The following is a 15351-nucleotide window of genomic DNA, read 5'->3' as shown; positions in this document are numbered from 1 at the left end:
CTGGGGGTTGACAGACTCTATGGGACCTGGGGGTTGACAGCCTCTATGGGACCTAGGGGTTGACAGCCTCTATGGGACCTGGGGGTTGACAGCCTCTATGGGACCTGGGGGTTGACAGCCTCTATGGGACCTGGGTGTTGGCAGGCAGTCCCTTTGGTTTCCCATAGGGCAATGAGTTTTTCCTGACTATATGATCTAGGTAAAACTCTGGACCCTGGTTAGACGACAACTGGGGCCCAGAGTTTTTCCTGAATATGAGATGTAAACATGGGACTTGACTAGGTAAAACTCTGGTCCCTTACAGTGTGTTTGCGACCAGTATTTTATTTATTTTACCTTTATTTAACTAGGTAAATCAGTTAAGAACAAATTCTTATTTTCAATGATGGCCTAGGAACAGTGGGTTCAGGGTCAGAACGAAAGATTTTTACCTTGTCAGCTCGGGGGTTTGAACTTGCAACCTTCCGGTTACTAGTCCAACGCTCTAACCACTAGGCTACCCTGCCGCCCCAGGTATGATGGTTCTCCCCCCCAGAGAGGTACATTTACATGTCAGGTGAGGTCTTACCTGTCCCAGGTTGATGTAGACAGCATTCTGGAGGAACTCTGAGGCCTCCATGGCCCTCTTCTGAATGGCTAGCACCCTGACTGCCTTCACACACGCCTCCAGCTCTATCACACCTGCATTCTTATACTGGGGGAGGGATGAAGGAGAGGAAGAGGGGGAGGGATGAAGGAGAGGAAGAGGGGGAGGGAGATGATAAGAACAGACACCAATGAGGACTTCACTTCTCCCACCCTGCATAATACTATGGATTACTGATCACAGTCCATGGGGTCAGAGGTTCCCTCTGTCGTTCAAGATGTATTGCGTCATCGGTCTCTTTCAACTACAGACATCTGTAACAGAGGCGTGAGATTACTGATCACAGTCCATGGGGTGATACGGAAACTCTGTCGTTCATTTACGCCACATGACTCTTCCAGGGGAGTTCCGGGTTCCCACCTAGTAGTTATATTGAAGTAGAAACTGGACTCGATGTACAATAGTGCTGCTTAGACTCCATACACTTCTCTCTCACACAACCAGCCAGCCACCCCCATCGTCTCCTTATTAAAATTCAATTAATATCTGAATGGTCCCGTCGTGTCGAGATATAATGTAATTTAATTTGGAGTGAACTAGTTACAGGTAAAAGGGCCAAGCGAGGTCAGAGCAAAAATCCAATTATAATAGTGGCAATAACACACTGCAGAGTTTCAGAAGGTCTACTGGGATGTTATGGGTGTTACGCATCAGTGTTTTATCCCAATCTTTTAGGTTTCTTTGTTTGTTTTTGTTCATGCATGTGTTATAACAGTAAGTATAGTTACTAATAGACTAACAATGCAATTAACTAATGTCTAGTCTTGATGGCAATGATGCTCTACATTTTTGGGGGGGGATTTCAATTGTTGGGGTAATATGGCATTTGAGATGGCCCCACACTTCCATTTGGCTAATTGTAACAGACAGTGACATCATGCTAGCTAAGCTTTCCAATGTTGACTTCAGTGCACTCAGACATATTCTCCTGTAGTCAGCATGTAGTAGTTTGTTTACAGTGTGCACACAGCCACCCTCTGCTGCAGCAGACTGCCCAACCATCACTGATACCTAGTGAGCTACTGTCCCCTGATGGATATGTTGAGAACTGCAAACTGGATAGTGAATAATGAAATACTGTCTGCAAACAGCATCGGTCTGCAAGGCGCAAACACTGAACCTTCTTGTTGAAACGTTGCATGTAATGAAGTCTGCAGGAGCATTCAACAGTGTGTGTGTCTGTGTATTTCCTAGGATTTATATTTTGTGTACCCTGCAGATGATAAATAGCTAGATGTAAGTACAGTGCTTTTGAAATATTATTGTCCATTGCCTTGCAATAGCAGGAGATGGAACAAAGTAGATAGGAGCATTCAATAGTGTGCGTGGGAAAATCTATTTCTCATCTTTTCCAATACCTTTCCATAGTAGGAGATGGCCTCCTTGTATTTCTCTATGATGTCTTCGGGACCCAGGCAGTTCTTGGCCCGACCGATTTCACTGCTGGTGTCTGCACTGATCCCATTGGCTGTGAGTGCACCTGAGGGAAGAGAGAGAGAGAGAGGAGAAGGGGAAAATGACATTAATGACTGGGAATATTGTCAATGTTATCAGACCCATCCACCACTTGGCTCTTCACATCCATGCATATGGCCACGGTCACAACAATCAACAAGGACATACTCAGAAACTGAGTACAGCTTACCTGAGCACACATTTAACGCAGCGTCGACAGGCGTTTCAAACACCGAGGTATCAAGACAGCGCTCAATTACTGCCATGCGCGGCACTCACTTTTATATGGGAATACAAAACAATCCATCTAGAAATAAAAGGCCTTCGTGGGTCACTGCGCACTGTTACGTGATCAACATGTCATCATGTGCTCAGTAGTTTGGAGCGTTTCAATTGAAATAGGAGTAGTATCTCTCATACACCTATGTGATTTGAATACAAATTTTGTATTGAGAAAATTTTGCCTAGAAACGGCGCTAGCTGGGTCCATAGCAACGGTGTCGCGGCGATGTCACTGTGACACAGCGTTACATGTGAATCGTAAGACTACTCTGGGATCACACACACATACTAGAAATGTATACACTCACCGTACTGTAACTTGGTTTGAATAAAAACATTGCTAAGTGGTCCTCTTTAGCTCAGTTAGTAAAGAATGGTGCTTATAGCGCCAGGATAATGGGTTCGATTCACAGGACCACCCATCCGTAAACATTTTGGACACACGACTGTTAGTCGCATTGGATAAAAGCATCTGCTAAATGGAATATATTACCTTTTATTTTATTTTAAGGTGTGTGAAAAATGTGCAACATGTTACATCTAGACCCAGAACTAGAGACTTTATACAGACACCTTGGATTGAATGGTTTAGTAAAACCAACCCCAGTCTCTAAAAAGGTAAGATATAAGAGCTACATTTCTGCAGCATATCCTACTGATAGGCTGGCCAAAATGCCTCACACTGAACAGTTCTACATTGTAACTTGAGGCTACAGGAAGAACAGACAAATAGCTTGGACGCCCCAATCAGCAGTACTACAATACCAACATCGCCACCCTCTGGTGGATGTCTGAATTAGTTTAAAATCTAAATCGGAGGTTATAGTGCTGAATATAATGTTGTTGATTATGATGATTTTAAATGGTTACTCTTCATTGATTAGAAGAGGTCAATGACGTAATGAAGCACGAACACCCAACAACATTAACGCTGACAAGAACAACAGGAATTACAACCCCTGCCTTAAGAGGGGAATATCAGTTTTGATTTACCAGTGGTGGAAACAATAAAACGTTGGAATCAAATGTAGTGCAATGGGTTGATAGCCTGGTCCCAGATCTGTTTGTGTTGTCTGGCCTTAGTTGGTAAGACAGCACAAACAGATCCGGGACCAAGGTTGTCGTCACAAAAAGCATAAAACCAACAGGTAAGAGGGAAAAGAGCCACAGCAGGTTCACACAGGTAGGTGAGATGTCTAGCTAGGAGTAACGCTGTGCAGGGCGGCCCTGTTAGTGTCATACCATACCTGGGTCTATGAGTACCTCCTGCGCCCCTACGGTAACACACAGAGACAGACACACAGAGAGAGAACGCAGGTTCACACAGTGCAGTAAGTTACTGAAAGCAAAGTTAGTCCCCAAACGTGACGCTTCTTAGACGGTTCCTTTGTGACTTTCCCCATCGGTCCCCGCCGTATAGTGTTCTATTTCTAATTACTTCAGGAATAAACTGAAGCAAAATATGTGTGGTTATTTAGGGGTTAAAGTAGTTGACTTGTTAATAATATGAAGTAAAGACATGGGTGAATGGAAATATGATATGAAATACTGTTCAGAACAAATGGGTTAGGTTGTGGGGGCCACCGGATATCTCAGGTAATGTTGTCCAGGGCACAGAACAACAGAAGCAGCTGGGCTGAGAAAAGCGTAGCAAAGCTTGTGTTGTCATAGTACTAGCCATACTAGCTGCAATTGCTTGGGCCACACGTCAGACAGCCAGAGAGATTGCTTCCTTCCAACCATCCTCTAATCACAACTCATTCAGAAACCTCCGGACATCTTCCACTGTCCCACAACACAAGTTCTTTAATGAGACTTGTGTTGTGGGACAACTTGGCTTGGCCAAACAAGAAGTGAAAAAATATATATATATATATATAAAAAATCCCTTTCACTGCTTGAATACCTCGGGCCCATCACAAATATCCCTACCAAGAAGACCACCCCCAACCTCACAAACAGAGAGAGCAAGCAAGAGAGAGGAGTGCTATTTACCTGGCCGGTGTCTCTTCCCTGCGTCAGCTGCTTGGCCCTGGCCATGTGCCAGGCTGGGTTCGCGTCCAGAAGCCTTCCCTGCTGTTCCTCCAGGGTAGTGGAAGATAACAGAGGCTGAACACAAGCCCTCTAACGCAGCTGGAGAACCAGGACACAAGGGAGATGTGTCAATGAAACAGAATACCCTCCATTAGAAGTTGACTAAAGGGCATTCTGTATGTACAGTATGGCAAGGGTGATGATCCATCCTCCTTGCAGAGCTACTGGGCTTGGCAGGATTTTGCTACTACCCTATTGTAGTACCCCTGATTGCCTTCAAGGTCGTGGTGAGCCGCTGATTAGTAGAATCAGGTGTGTTATAGTAGGGTAGGCGCAAAAACCTGCAGGGTATCCACCCCTGCTTTATTGGATTTGAGAGTAGAGCAGGAGCCATGTCTTCCTCCCCAGTCTTACCCCCGAGCCACAGGAAGTCATTGACGGAGCGGAGCAGCTCCACTGCCATGTGATAGTGAACCAGGGCATCCTGCAACATGCCTGCCTGCAAACATAGGTCCCCAACGTGCTTCCTCATACGGCCCTGGCAACGCTTCTTATAGTGCCTAAGGAGGAGGGAAAGAAACATCAGTCAGATGTCGTAGAGGTATCCATTTACAATACAACTTTGTACACGTTACAGCAAACAAATATCCAAGTAGGGTTTACTTCTTACATCATGTTCACAAAAAAACATATTTTGTCTCTCTCTCTCTCTCGTATGGTTTCCAAAATAAAAGTCCTTTTAGCATAACGTATTTTCTTACCCAGGTCCCATTGGGTGCTATAGCAGAGGAGACTCAGTGTTGAATGAATCTTATCAGTTACAAGTGGTGTGTGTGGGGTGGGACAGCACAAGCAAGGGAGACAGGGGTTGGGGAGGGGAGAACCCAATAGAGAAAAATCATCAGAACGACCCTGATCCTGAAGTTTAGCACATTACACACACAAGGATTGAAGAGCAGGATGACAACATCACCGTTTATAATTCTAACAGAAGAAAAGGAGGCCAGTTCAAGACCTCTGTCTAACTCTTTACTGGAGCCTGATATACTGGGAAGGTCTAGGGTCAAACCCTCCTAGTATTGTGTTACCTAGAGAACATGGGGTAAATGGGGTTGACTTCCATGTTATTAGTGAATTTATGGTACATTTGCTTTGCTCATATTGTTTAGATTCAGAATAATGAGTCGGGCCTAAACTATTCGGATGAAGACAAACTATGCCTGTGTTACCATTTGTTAGCCTAGTTTGTGAAATAAAATGATGAGCAATACATTATGTATGGTCTGCTTAGAAGAACATGGATACCACATTCAAAGTCATGCTTTCATAGCAGGTGCAATAATAAGCCTAGTTGAAGGTGATGCATCCCTCCATGAATCTCAGATATACGAGATCCATGTTAAAATGTACTAGCAGCAGAATATAGTAGTAGATATGAGATCCATAGTAAAGTGTACTAGCAGCAGAACATAGTAGAATATATGAGATCCATGGTAAAGTGTACTAGCAGCAGAATATAGTAGAATATATGAGATCCATGGTAAAATGTACTAGCAGCAGAATATAGTAGTAGATATGAGATCCATGTTAAAATGTACTAGCAGCAGAATATAGTAGAATATATGAGATCCATAGTAAAGTGTACTAGCAGCAGAACATAGTAGAATATATGAGATCCATGGTAAAGTGTATTAGCAGCAGAATATAGTAGTAGATATGAGATCCATGGTAAAGTGTACTAGCAGCAGAATATAGTAGTAGATATGAGATCCATGGTAAAAATGTACTAGCAGCAGAACATAGTAAAAGATATGAGATCCATGTTATAGAATGTGTGATGCTTCAGAAGAATTAGAGCATAGACCTTATTCACTCAGTCAAGCTCGGGTCAGGTGACAACCTCCCAATCATCACGTTCCTGAAAGCCTGGACAAACCTTTACAAGCACATAATAGAATAGATAGGCTATCCTCACTGTTTAAGTGAACCAACCTTCACAAGCCTCAATCATTGACAGTGTTCTGTACTCTGCATGTCCAAACTATCAGCTCCTTCAGAACTCTTGTTGTTATGATTTTATTTCATACAAAGTTGAGAGGAGTGATGAGTTTGGATCTAAGCAATGAACCCATGCACAAGAGCACTGGGGTAGGGGACGGGGCCAGGGCGGAGTGTCTCGTTTAGGGGTGGGCTTAAACTGGAACTAGGATGGGCTTAACTAAAGTGATGTGTCTAACAGCATCTCACCTTTTCACACGCAACAAACTCACAGGACAGTATGAAAGAAACAAATAAGACAAATAAAGTAACCAAGATAAACAAAGAAAAAAGGAAAGAAGCGAAAATAAAAACGGATTTTTGAACGAGGAAATAAACACGCAACGTTGACTGTTGTCCTTAGCAACACTAATGTAATGACAAGGCTATCTAGACGATGGACATCACAGAGAAACACTGGGGTCAGACTTTTTCCAGCATTTTGTAACAACCAGCCAAGTAAAAACCATCTAACAACCTTTAGGCTAGACTTAATTATAATATAATAACACACAGAAATGAGCCTTATGTCATTAATATGGTCAAATCCGGAAACTATCATTTCGAAAATAAAACATTTATTCTTTCAGTGAAATACGGAACCGTTCCGTATTTTATCTAACGGGAGGCATCCTTAAGTCTAAATATTGCTGTTACATTGCACAACCTTCAATGTTATGTCATAATTACGTAAAATTCTGGCAAATTAGTTTGCAACGAAACTGTTGCATATACCCTGACTCTGCGTGCAATGAACGCAAGAGAAGTCACACAATTTCCTTAGTTTAATATTGCCTGTTAACATTAATTTCTTTTAACTAAATATGCAGGTTTAAAAATATATACTTCTGTGTGTTGATTTTAAGAAAGGCATTGAAATGTATGGTTAGGTACATTCGTGGAACGATTGTGCTTTTTTCGCAAATGCGCTTGTTAAATCACCTGTTTGGCGAAGTAGGCTATGATTCAATGATAAATTAACAGGGACAGCATCGATTATATGCAACGCAGGACAAGCTAGATAAACTAGTAATATCATCAACCATGTGTAGTTAACTAGTGATTATGTTAAGATTGATTGTTTTTTATAAGATAGGTTTAATGCTAGCTAGCACCTTACCTTGGCTCCTTGCTGCACTCGCATAACAGGTAGTCAGCCTGCCACGCAGTCTCCTCGTGGAGTGCAATGTAATCGGCCATGATCGGTGTCCAAAAATGCCAATTACCGATTGTTATGAAAACTTGAAATCGGCCATACCGATTAATCGGTCGACCTCTAGTACAGGCTCAAAGAAAGTTTTTAATAACCAACTTTGTTAATTCCAAATTCCTTGACCAGCTGAAAAACTAAATAAGCGCAGCAAAACATGTGGATGATACCAGACCTATAAAACCCAAATAGAGTGCAGAAGAAAAGAAAACTCACCTGCTATCAGTGTCCAGCCCCACAAAGTCTTTCTTCTCAAAGGGAACACAAAGCAGTGGTATCTTATCCCCAGACTTGTCTGTGGCTCTATCCAGCCTCTTGGACTCCAGCACAATGAAGATGGACTCCACAAAGTCCTCCACCCTCTTCTCCACATCGGGACAGTCATCATAGCTAGGGTAGAAAGCCACATCCGTCCTCTGCTGCTCTGCTATCTCCCCCTGCAACCCGAACACCAGGAGCCGTGAGTCGTACAGCGTGGCTCCGAACACATCCTTCTGGCAATGGAAACGGTCCGACGTTTGGGGCCACTCTTTAGCCGAACCACAGGTCGTCACGGAGATGAGGCCCACCACCTAGATAGATAGAGATGAATAGAGATAGATAGATAGATAGACAGATAATACTATTATTCCTGAGGGGAAATGTCATGCACAGGACAAAAAGACACATACCGCACAGCAGTGCTTCTCTAACCTCTCCTTGGGAACTCCCAGACGTTTCACAGTGTGGTTGTAGCCCTAAACTAGCACACCTAATTCAAGTAGTCAAGGGCTTGATGATTAATAGACAAGTTGAATCAGGTATGCTAACTCTGGAATACTTCAAATAGATGAAACGGCTGTGGGCCCAAGGAGAGGTTTGCGAAAGGCTGCTGTAAACGACACAAAAAAACAAAGTGCATTTCCGAAACCCAAATAAACATTACGAAAAGCAACAAACAGGAAATATAAAAGCCACAAAGCAACAAACCTTGCGGTGTGTCTGGAAGTCTCCCCACTCGTTGTTCTCAGGGAGGTAGTGGTGACGGTAACGGATATAGAGGTTCCTCTGGGAGTCCCGGATGGACACCTTTTTTTCCCAACACCATGAAAAGGCAAAACAGAACAAAATAGGGATCATTTGACAATCAGGATCCAATGGTTAAACATTTACATTAAAAAACAAATAACTACAAAGTGGACAGGGGTTACATATTTCAATAAATAAATTGAAATGTCACAAATGCCACCCTATTCCCTATATCAATCAAATGTATTCATAAAGCCTTTTTTACATCAGCAGATGTCACTAAGTGCTTATACAGAAAGCCAGCCTAAAAACCCAAACAGTAAGTGATGTAGAAGCAGCATGTAGAAGCACTTAGTGCACTACTTTTGACCAGTGTGGGCCCTGCAATAGGGTGCCATTTGGGACGCCCTCATAGTGAATGCTTACCTGGACCACAGAGGCAATGCGTTTGTAGATCCTGAAGAACTCGTCCTCAGGGACGATGCCCACTGGTTGGACCACCACCAAGACCATCTGATGGTCCTCAGCACACTGCATGTAATCTGGGATACTCATCTCCTTCTCATGGGCTATGAGGAGCAGGGGGAAAGGAAGAAGGAGAGAACCAAAGGAAGGGGGTAATGTAGAGACCTTAAGCCAACACCTATCAACCTCATCAAGTTGTTCGGACCTCTTGGCGTTGGGGTTTACGCTGTTGGCTTGACAGTCACTGGACCGGGGTTCAAGTCCCGGTCGGGCTACAATATGATTTTATTAATGCCTCAGCATCTAACTACATTTCATTCACACATTCCACAGCCAACATTTGACATCACTGCCAGTTGATCCTAAAGCATTCTGACAATAATCAGGTGTGTTACTGCTTGGTTGGGGCAAAAGCCTGCACCCACACAATTTCTCAACTCTCAGTATGGTGACCAAACATGTCATCATGTGAGTTATTTTAGGTATTATTTACAATTATTGACAAAACAGCCGTTGGAATGAATTGCAAACTACATACATCGCGAGCGTGACGCGTTGCCCATTCACAACAACACCACCCACCATGCGCGAGTGTCAATCTGGAGTATAAAGGATCTACCTAGCTAGCAACAAAGATAGAACACTGTGCTATCAGCTATAACCAGCTATCATCATGGCTAATATACCTTTGTTACAGTAAAATACATTCAATTTCAAATATATTCAGAAATTGAATTATTTCAGCCATCAATGTTTACAGAATGGCTGCCTTACCAAGTTAGTTAGCTTGCTAGCAACACTGACAGTCTCTAGAAAGCTAGCTAACATTAGTATGACGCCTGGTTGCTAAGCTAGCTGACTCAGCCACAAACAGCATAATTCTTTACCAAAACATGCCAAGAATTCACATAATGTATGCGTTTCATTGATGTTACCTTGATATATATTGAACTAGATTTTTTTAAACAGAGCTTCCTGAATGAACTCTTCTTCTCTAGCTTCTTATATGGTATATTGGCGATCGCACAATTTAATGTGCATCCTGCCACCTACTGTCCGGGATAGAAACAGGATTCCCCAAAAACTGAACAAACAACCAAAATACTACAAAACCAACAAATAATAATAAACTAAATCTAACAACGTTTCTGTTAAAAAATAAAAACAGATCTGATCCCTACACAGGCTCAAGGGGAACCTGGAAAGGTGGGTCTTCCGGAGCCAGTACTACTTGCAAAGTCTTCACAAACTTTTCTTCCACAGACACAATAATGTCACATTTCTTAGACTTTGAGACTTGTGCTGTACAGTTTATAACTGTGGCAATGAACGCCACAAAATCCACCTTTTCAACACACAGGGTATATTTTCACTGGCAGAAAACATTTACTACAGACTGTGGTTCATCCACTACCATATCTTCACTAGCATCACTTGTTTTCTAAATTCCTTTAAATCGCCACCGGATTTCTCTTCAGGTATTCAACCTGAACATCCGTCGTCACCCCCGAGATGAGTCCTTTGACGGATGCTCTACTCTGATATTCAAAACACATAACTTTTGTTGTCCGGATTCTTTTGAGGCCCACTGCAATCTTCCTCATCTTTTCCCCACCAGACCGTTTTCATTATTCTCTTTCAGCTACTATTACAGAATATGAATTTAGTGCAATACTGCCCTCCTATGTCCACTACTGGTACTGTGGTCTCCCATGCTCCTACATATTTTGCTGTGCAAACTGGAATTTTGATTTGCTAGCACCATTGGCAATAGAAAAGCATTCACCCGGGTATATTACATTAAATGGAAAAAATATATTTGCAAAATTGCTTAATGTATGTTTTGTATACATTGTATCTTTTCACCCATGAAAATGAAATTCAGTAACTCATGGAGCACAATAAAATTATACAAGTGCCTATTTTATGTTAACCGTAAACCCAAATAGTTTCTGCCGTTAGATTTCGTTGCTGTTTTACAGATTGTCTAAAGGGAATGAGCGTTCTATATATGTCCAAACCTGCCTCCTATTGGTCCGATTTTTGCAACTTATATACCAATCACATCACGTTTTATCAAAACAAATCAAATCAAACCCATACACGACCATTTTCAAATATATCAAATCTTTAAGTATTCTTTGTATAAAACCCAGATGAAGGTTAACAGCTGAAATGTTTGTTTACTATTAAAGTCAAATTAACTGTCCAGTGTTTCTGGATTTCAATGAAATATGACCTGTAGTTAATTACCATGTAGGGGAATAGTTTTCCTTCCCAAAAAGTCTAATTAAGTATGTTATAAAGCAGATTTTCTGTGTTTGGAAGGGAACGCTTGTATCATCTCAGACAGGGGATGAGGAGCTCACAAGACGCTCTGGACTTTCGAACTCTGGCCTCCAGGATGGAATGAGCGGGCCCTGATCGACCACTACAGGTGTGGTCTACCTGAGGACGTTCGTAGGGAGCTAGCCTGCAGGGACACCACCCTTAACTTTGACCAGCTGGTGGACCTATCCATCAGGCTGGATAACATGTTGGCCTCCTGCAGACATCCGGATCGAGGTCCGTCAGTTCCATCCCCCAGCACCTCAGATCCGATGCCGATGGAGCTAGGAGGTGCTGCTATGAGGGGGACCAGATGGGGGGCCCTTCCCTGCGCCACCTGTGGCCGCAGAGGGCACACTGCTGGACGGTGCTGGGGAGGTTCTCCAGGGAGTCGAGGCAGCAGGCAGGGCACTGGTGGATCATCCTAGGGGAGTAGGCACCTGACTCACCCAGAGATTCCTGTTTCACACGTGTGTATATATAGAATTTCCTGAGTTTTCCCCACATTCCCAGCATAAGGCACTAGTAGATTCCGGTGCAGCTGGGAACTTTATTGATAGTTCATTTGCAATTAGATGAGGGATCCCTGTTGTTCCTGTTGATGTGCCCTTCCCTGTACATGCCTTAGATAGACATTCTTTAGGGTCAGGACTGATCAGGGAGGTCACAGCTCCACTATGTGTGATAACGCAGGGGATCATAAGGAGAGAATTAGTCTCTTTCTGATCGATTCACCTGCGTTTCCTGTGGTGTTGGGGCGTCCCTGGTTGGCCGATCATGACCCCACTATTTCATGGAAACAGGGGGCTCTCAAGGGTTGGTCAAGTCAGTGCTCAGGGAGGTGTGTAGGTGTTTCCATAGGTGTAACTACAGTGGAGAGTCCAAACCAGGTCTCCCCCATGCACATCCCCCCTGAATATGCCGATATGGCTCTCGCCTTCTGTAAAAAGAAGGCAACTCAATTGCCACCCCATTGACGGGGGGATTCTGTGATAAATCTCCTGGTAGACGCAGCACTTCCCAGGAGTCACGTGTGTCCTTTGTCACAAGAGGAGACAGCGGCTATGGAAACATATGTCTCAGAATCTCTGGGACAGGGATACATTCGGCCTTCCACTTCACCTGCCTCCTCAAGTTTCGTTTTTGTGAAGAAGAAGGATGGAGGTTTACTCCCGTGTATTGACTATCGAGGTATAAATCAGATCACAGTGAAGTACAGTTACCTGCTGCTTCTAATAGCCAATGTGACAGAGTCATTGCAAGGGACACGCTTCTTCACAAAATTGGATCTGAGGAGCGCTTACAACCTGGTGCGTATCCGGGAGGGGGATGAATGGAAGACGGCATTTAGTACCACCTCTGGGCATATTCATAAATACCCACTGAGAGTCAAAAGTCATCCTGAGTGTATATAGAGCAGACTGGTTGCAGTGTTGTAAGAAATTGCAAGAGATCTTTGCTTGTATCGTGTACATGATAAACAATCAAAGCTCAAAATAAAAATAAATACTTTCGAGCCAGTTCTGAGACGTATAAAGAAAGCCCTGCCTCCAGCTGTTTGCTTAGAAATTCTAGGGACAATTAGGAGGCCAGCATCGTGTGAACCTAGCGTACGTGTAGGTATGTACGGCAGGACGAAATCGGAAAGATAGGTAGGAGCAAGCCCATGTAATACTTTGTAGGTTAGCAATAAAACCTTGAAATCAGCCCTTGCATTAACAAGAAGCCAGTGTAGGGAGGCTAGCACTGGAGTAATATGATCAAATTCTTGGGTTCTAGTCAGGATTCTAACAGCCGTATTTAGCACTAACTGAATTTTATTTAGTGCTTTATCCGGGTAGCCGGAAAGTAGAGCATTGCAGTACTCTAACCTAGAAGTAACAAAAGCATGGATTAAAGTTTTTGAAGGCATGGAGGCATTGGCTTGAGGGGGCTAAACACCCTTTCCTCATTTGGACTGACCACCGCAATCTGGAGTACATCCGGGCGGCAAGGAGACTGAACCCTCGTCAGGCAAGGTGGGCTATGTTTTTCACCCTTTCCTACAGACCAGGTTCCCAGAACGCTAAGGCAGACGCACTGTCCCGGATGTATGACACAGAGCAGTGGTCCATGGAACCCACTACCATACTTCCGGCTTCTTGGCTGGTGGCACCGGTGGTATGGGAGGTGGACGCGGACATCGAGCGAGCGTTACGTACAGAGCCCACTCCCAGACAGTGTCCAGTTGGGCGTCTGTACGCTCCGTCTAATGTCTGCAATCGTTTGATCTGTTGGGCTCACACGTCACCCTCCCCTGGTCATCCTGGCATCAGTCAGAGAGTGCGCTGTCTTAGTGGGAAGTACTGGTGGTCCACTTTAGCTAAGGACGTGAGGGTTTATGTTTCGTCCTGCTCGGTGTGCGCCCAGTGCAAGGCACCTAGACACCTGCCCAGAGGGAAATGGGAAGTGGGCGGCTTTCATCCCCTGGGCAGAGATGGCCCAAAACTCCCTCCGCCACTCACCTATCTCCTTTTCAATGTGTACTAGGTTATCAGCTGGTCCTGGCACCTTTCCATCAGTGCCAGAATGAAGCACCTGCAGTGGACGAATGGTTTCGGCCCTCGGAAGAAACATGGGACGCTGCCCATGTGCGCCTGCAACGGGCCATCAGGTGGCAGAAGGCGAGCCTTCTCGACCGGAAACCTACCCCTTCACCTGCCCTGCCGGAAGCTGGGTCCGCGGTTTGTGGGGGCCATTTAAAGTCCGGAGGAGACTGAACAAGGTTTGTTATAGGTTACAGCTCCCTCCTGATTACCGTATTAACCCCTCGTTCCATGTGTCTCTCCTCAGGCTGGTGGTGGCTGGTCCCCTCCAGCAGTCTGAGGTGCGGGAGGTTCCTCCTTCCCCTCTGGACATCGAGGGGGCTGTGCAAGCCATTATGGCCTCAAGGCGTCAGGCAAGGGGCCTTCAGTACCTCATGGAGTGGGAGGGGTAAGGTCCGGAGGAGAGATGCTGGGTGCCGGTGGAGGACATCCTGGACCCTTCCTTACTTCAGGAATTTCAACGTCCTGTGCCTCTTCCTCTGGGTCGTCCCCGAGGCCGGTGTCGGCGCGCTGCTGGAGTCGCGTGTCAAGGGGGGGTACTGTCACGACTTCCTCCGAAGTTGGTGCCTCTCCTTGTTCTGGCGGCGTTCGGCGGTCGACTTCACCGGCTTTCTAACCTCCACCGATCTACATTTATTTTTCCATTTGTTTTGTCTGTATTGTACACACCTGGTTCCCATTACGTTTGAATTTCTTTCCCTATTTAACCCTCTGGGGCCATCATGGTTTTGTGCCTGTTTATTGTTGTCAGTTGTCTCGTTTATGTGATTCTGGATTTTCGTTCTCCTTGTTGGAAGATAATATTTGAGTAAAGTTACTATTATTTCTCATCTCTGTGTCCTGCGCCTGACTCCACCTTACCCACATCACCTAGACTCTGACAGTATGCACATTTTCATTCGGTTGCGATCTGCCAAACAAATTTAAAGAAGTTGCAGCAGTAGCATTCCCACCTTCATCACTGCTCTTCTTGTGCAAGGCTACATTAAGTGCTAAAATGAAGCTATACTTTTTGTGGACCAGTAGTTTTAAAAGTGAAATAAAATGAGAAAAACAAGCTCTACCTAGCTAAGTAAGCTGTAGTTACCATAGCACTTCTGATAGCCAGCCAGCAAAGATCTAGCTCTCTCTGTTAGCAAGCCAGCTTACGTTAGCTAGCAAGCTTTACTCCATGCAGCTGCAGACATAGCCACGGGATGAAGGGGTGCTGAGGTTGCTGTAGCACCCCGTGAAAAATGTGAATTCTCTACAACAACACAAAATCTATTAGCACTCCCAAATATCTTCCAGTGGCTATGGCT

The 15351-nt window shown here is 44.3% G+C and overlaps 1 protein-coding gene across 4 annotated transcripts in view; it reads right to left on the bottom strand.

The window, feature by feature from the left end:
- Positions 1-10147, bottom strand: part of LOC115131475 (trafficking protein particle complex subunit 9) — a 316964-nt gene extending 306817 nt beyond the window's left edge. For 3 of the 4 annotated variants that reach the window (XM_065020435.1, XM_065020438.1, XM_029663227.2), the window contains exons 1-9: positions 10073-10147; positions 9099-9241; positions 8634-8732; positions 7881-8236; positions 4832-4977; positions 4379-4516; positions 3631-3657; positions 2005-2126; positions 569-694 (exon numbers count right to left, since the gene is read on the bottom strand). In XM_065020435.1, coding sequence (XP_064876507.1) covers positions 569-694; positions 2005-2126; positions 3631-3657; positions 4379-4516; positions 4832-4977; positions 7881-8236; positions 8634-8732; positions 9099-9227 — 1143 coding nt within the window. In that variant the 5' untranslated portion in view covers positions 9228-9241; positions 10073-10147. The remainder of the gene's footprint in view (positions 1-568; positions 695-2004; positions 2127-3630; positions 3658-4378; positions 4517-4831; positions 4978-7880; positions 8237-8633; positions 8733-9098; positions 9242-10072) is intronic. The other variant, XM_065020436.1, reaches the window with a different exon arrangement.
- Positions 10148-15351: the final 5204 nt, after the last annotated feature.

The sequence above is a fragment of the Oncorhynchus nerka genome, linkage group LG7 (genome assembly GCF_034236695.1).
Source record: "Oncorhynchus nerka isolate Pitt River linkage group LG7, Oner_Uvic_2.0, whole genome shotgun sequence".
Classification (NCBI taxonomy): domain Eukaryota; kingdom Metazoa; phylum Chordata; class Actinopteri; order Salmoniformes; family Salmonidae; genus Oncorhynchus; species Oncorhynchus nerka.
This window is presented reverse-complemented; position numbering and strand designations above follow the sequence as displayed.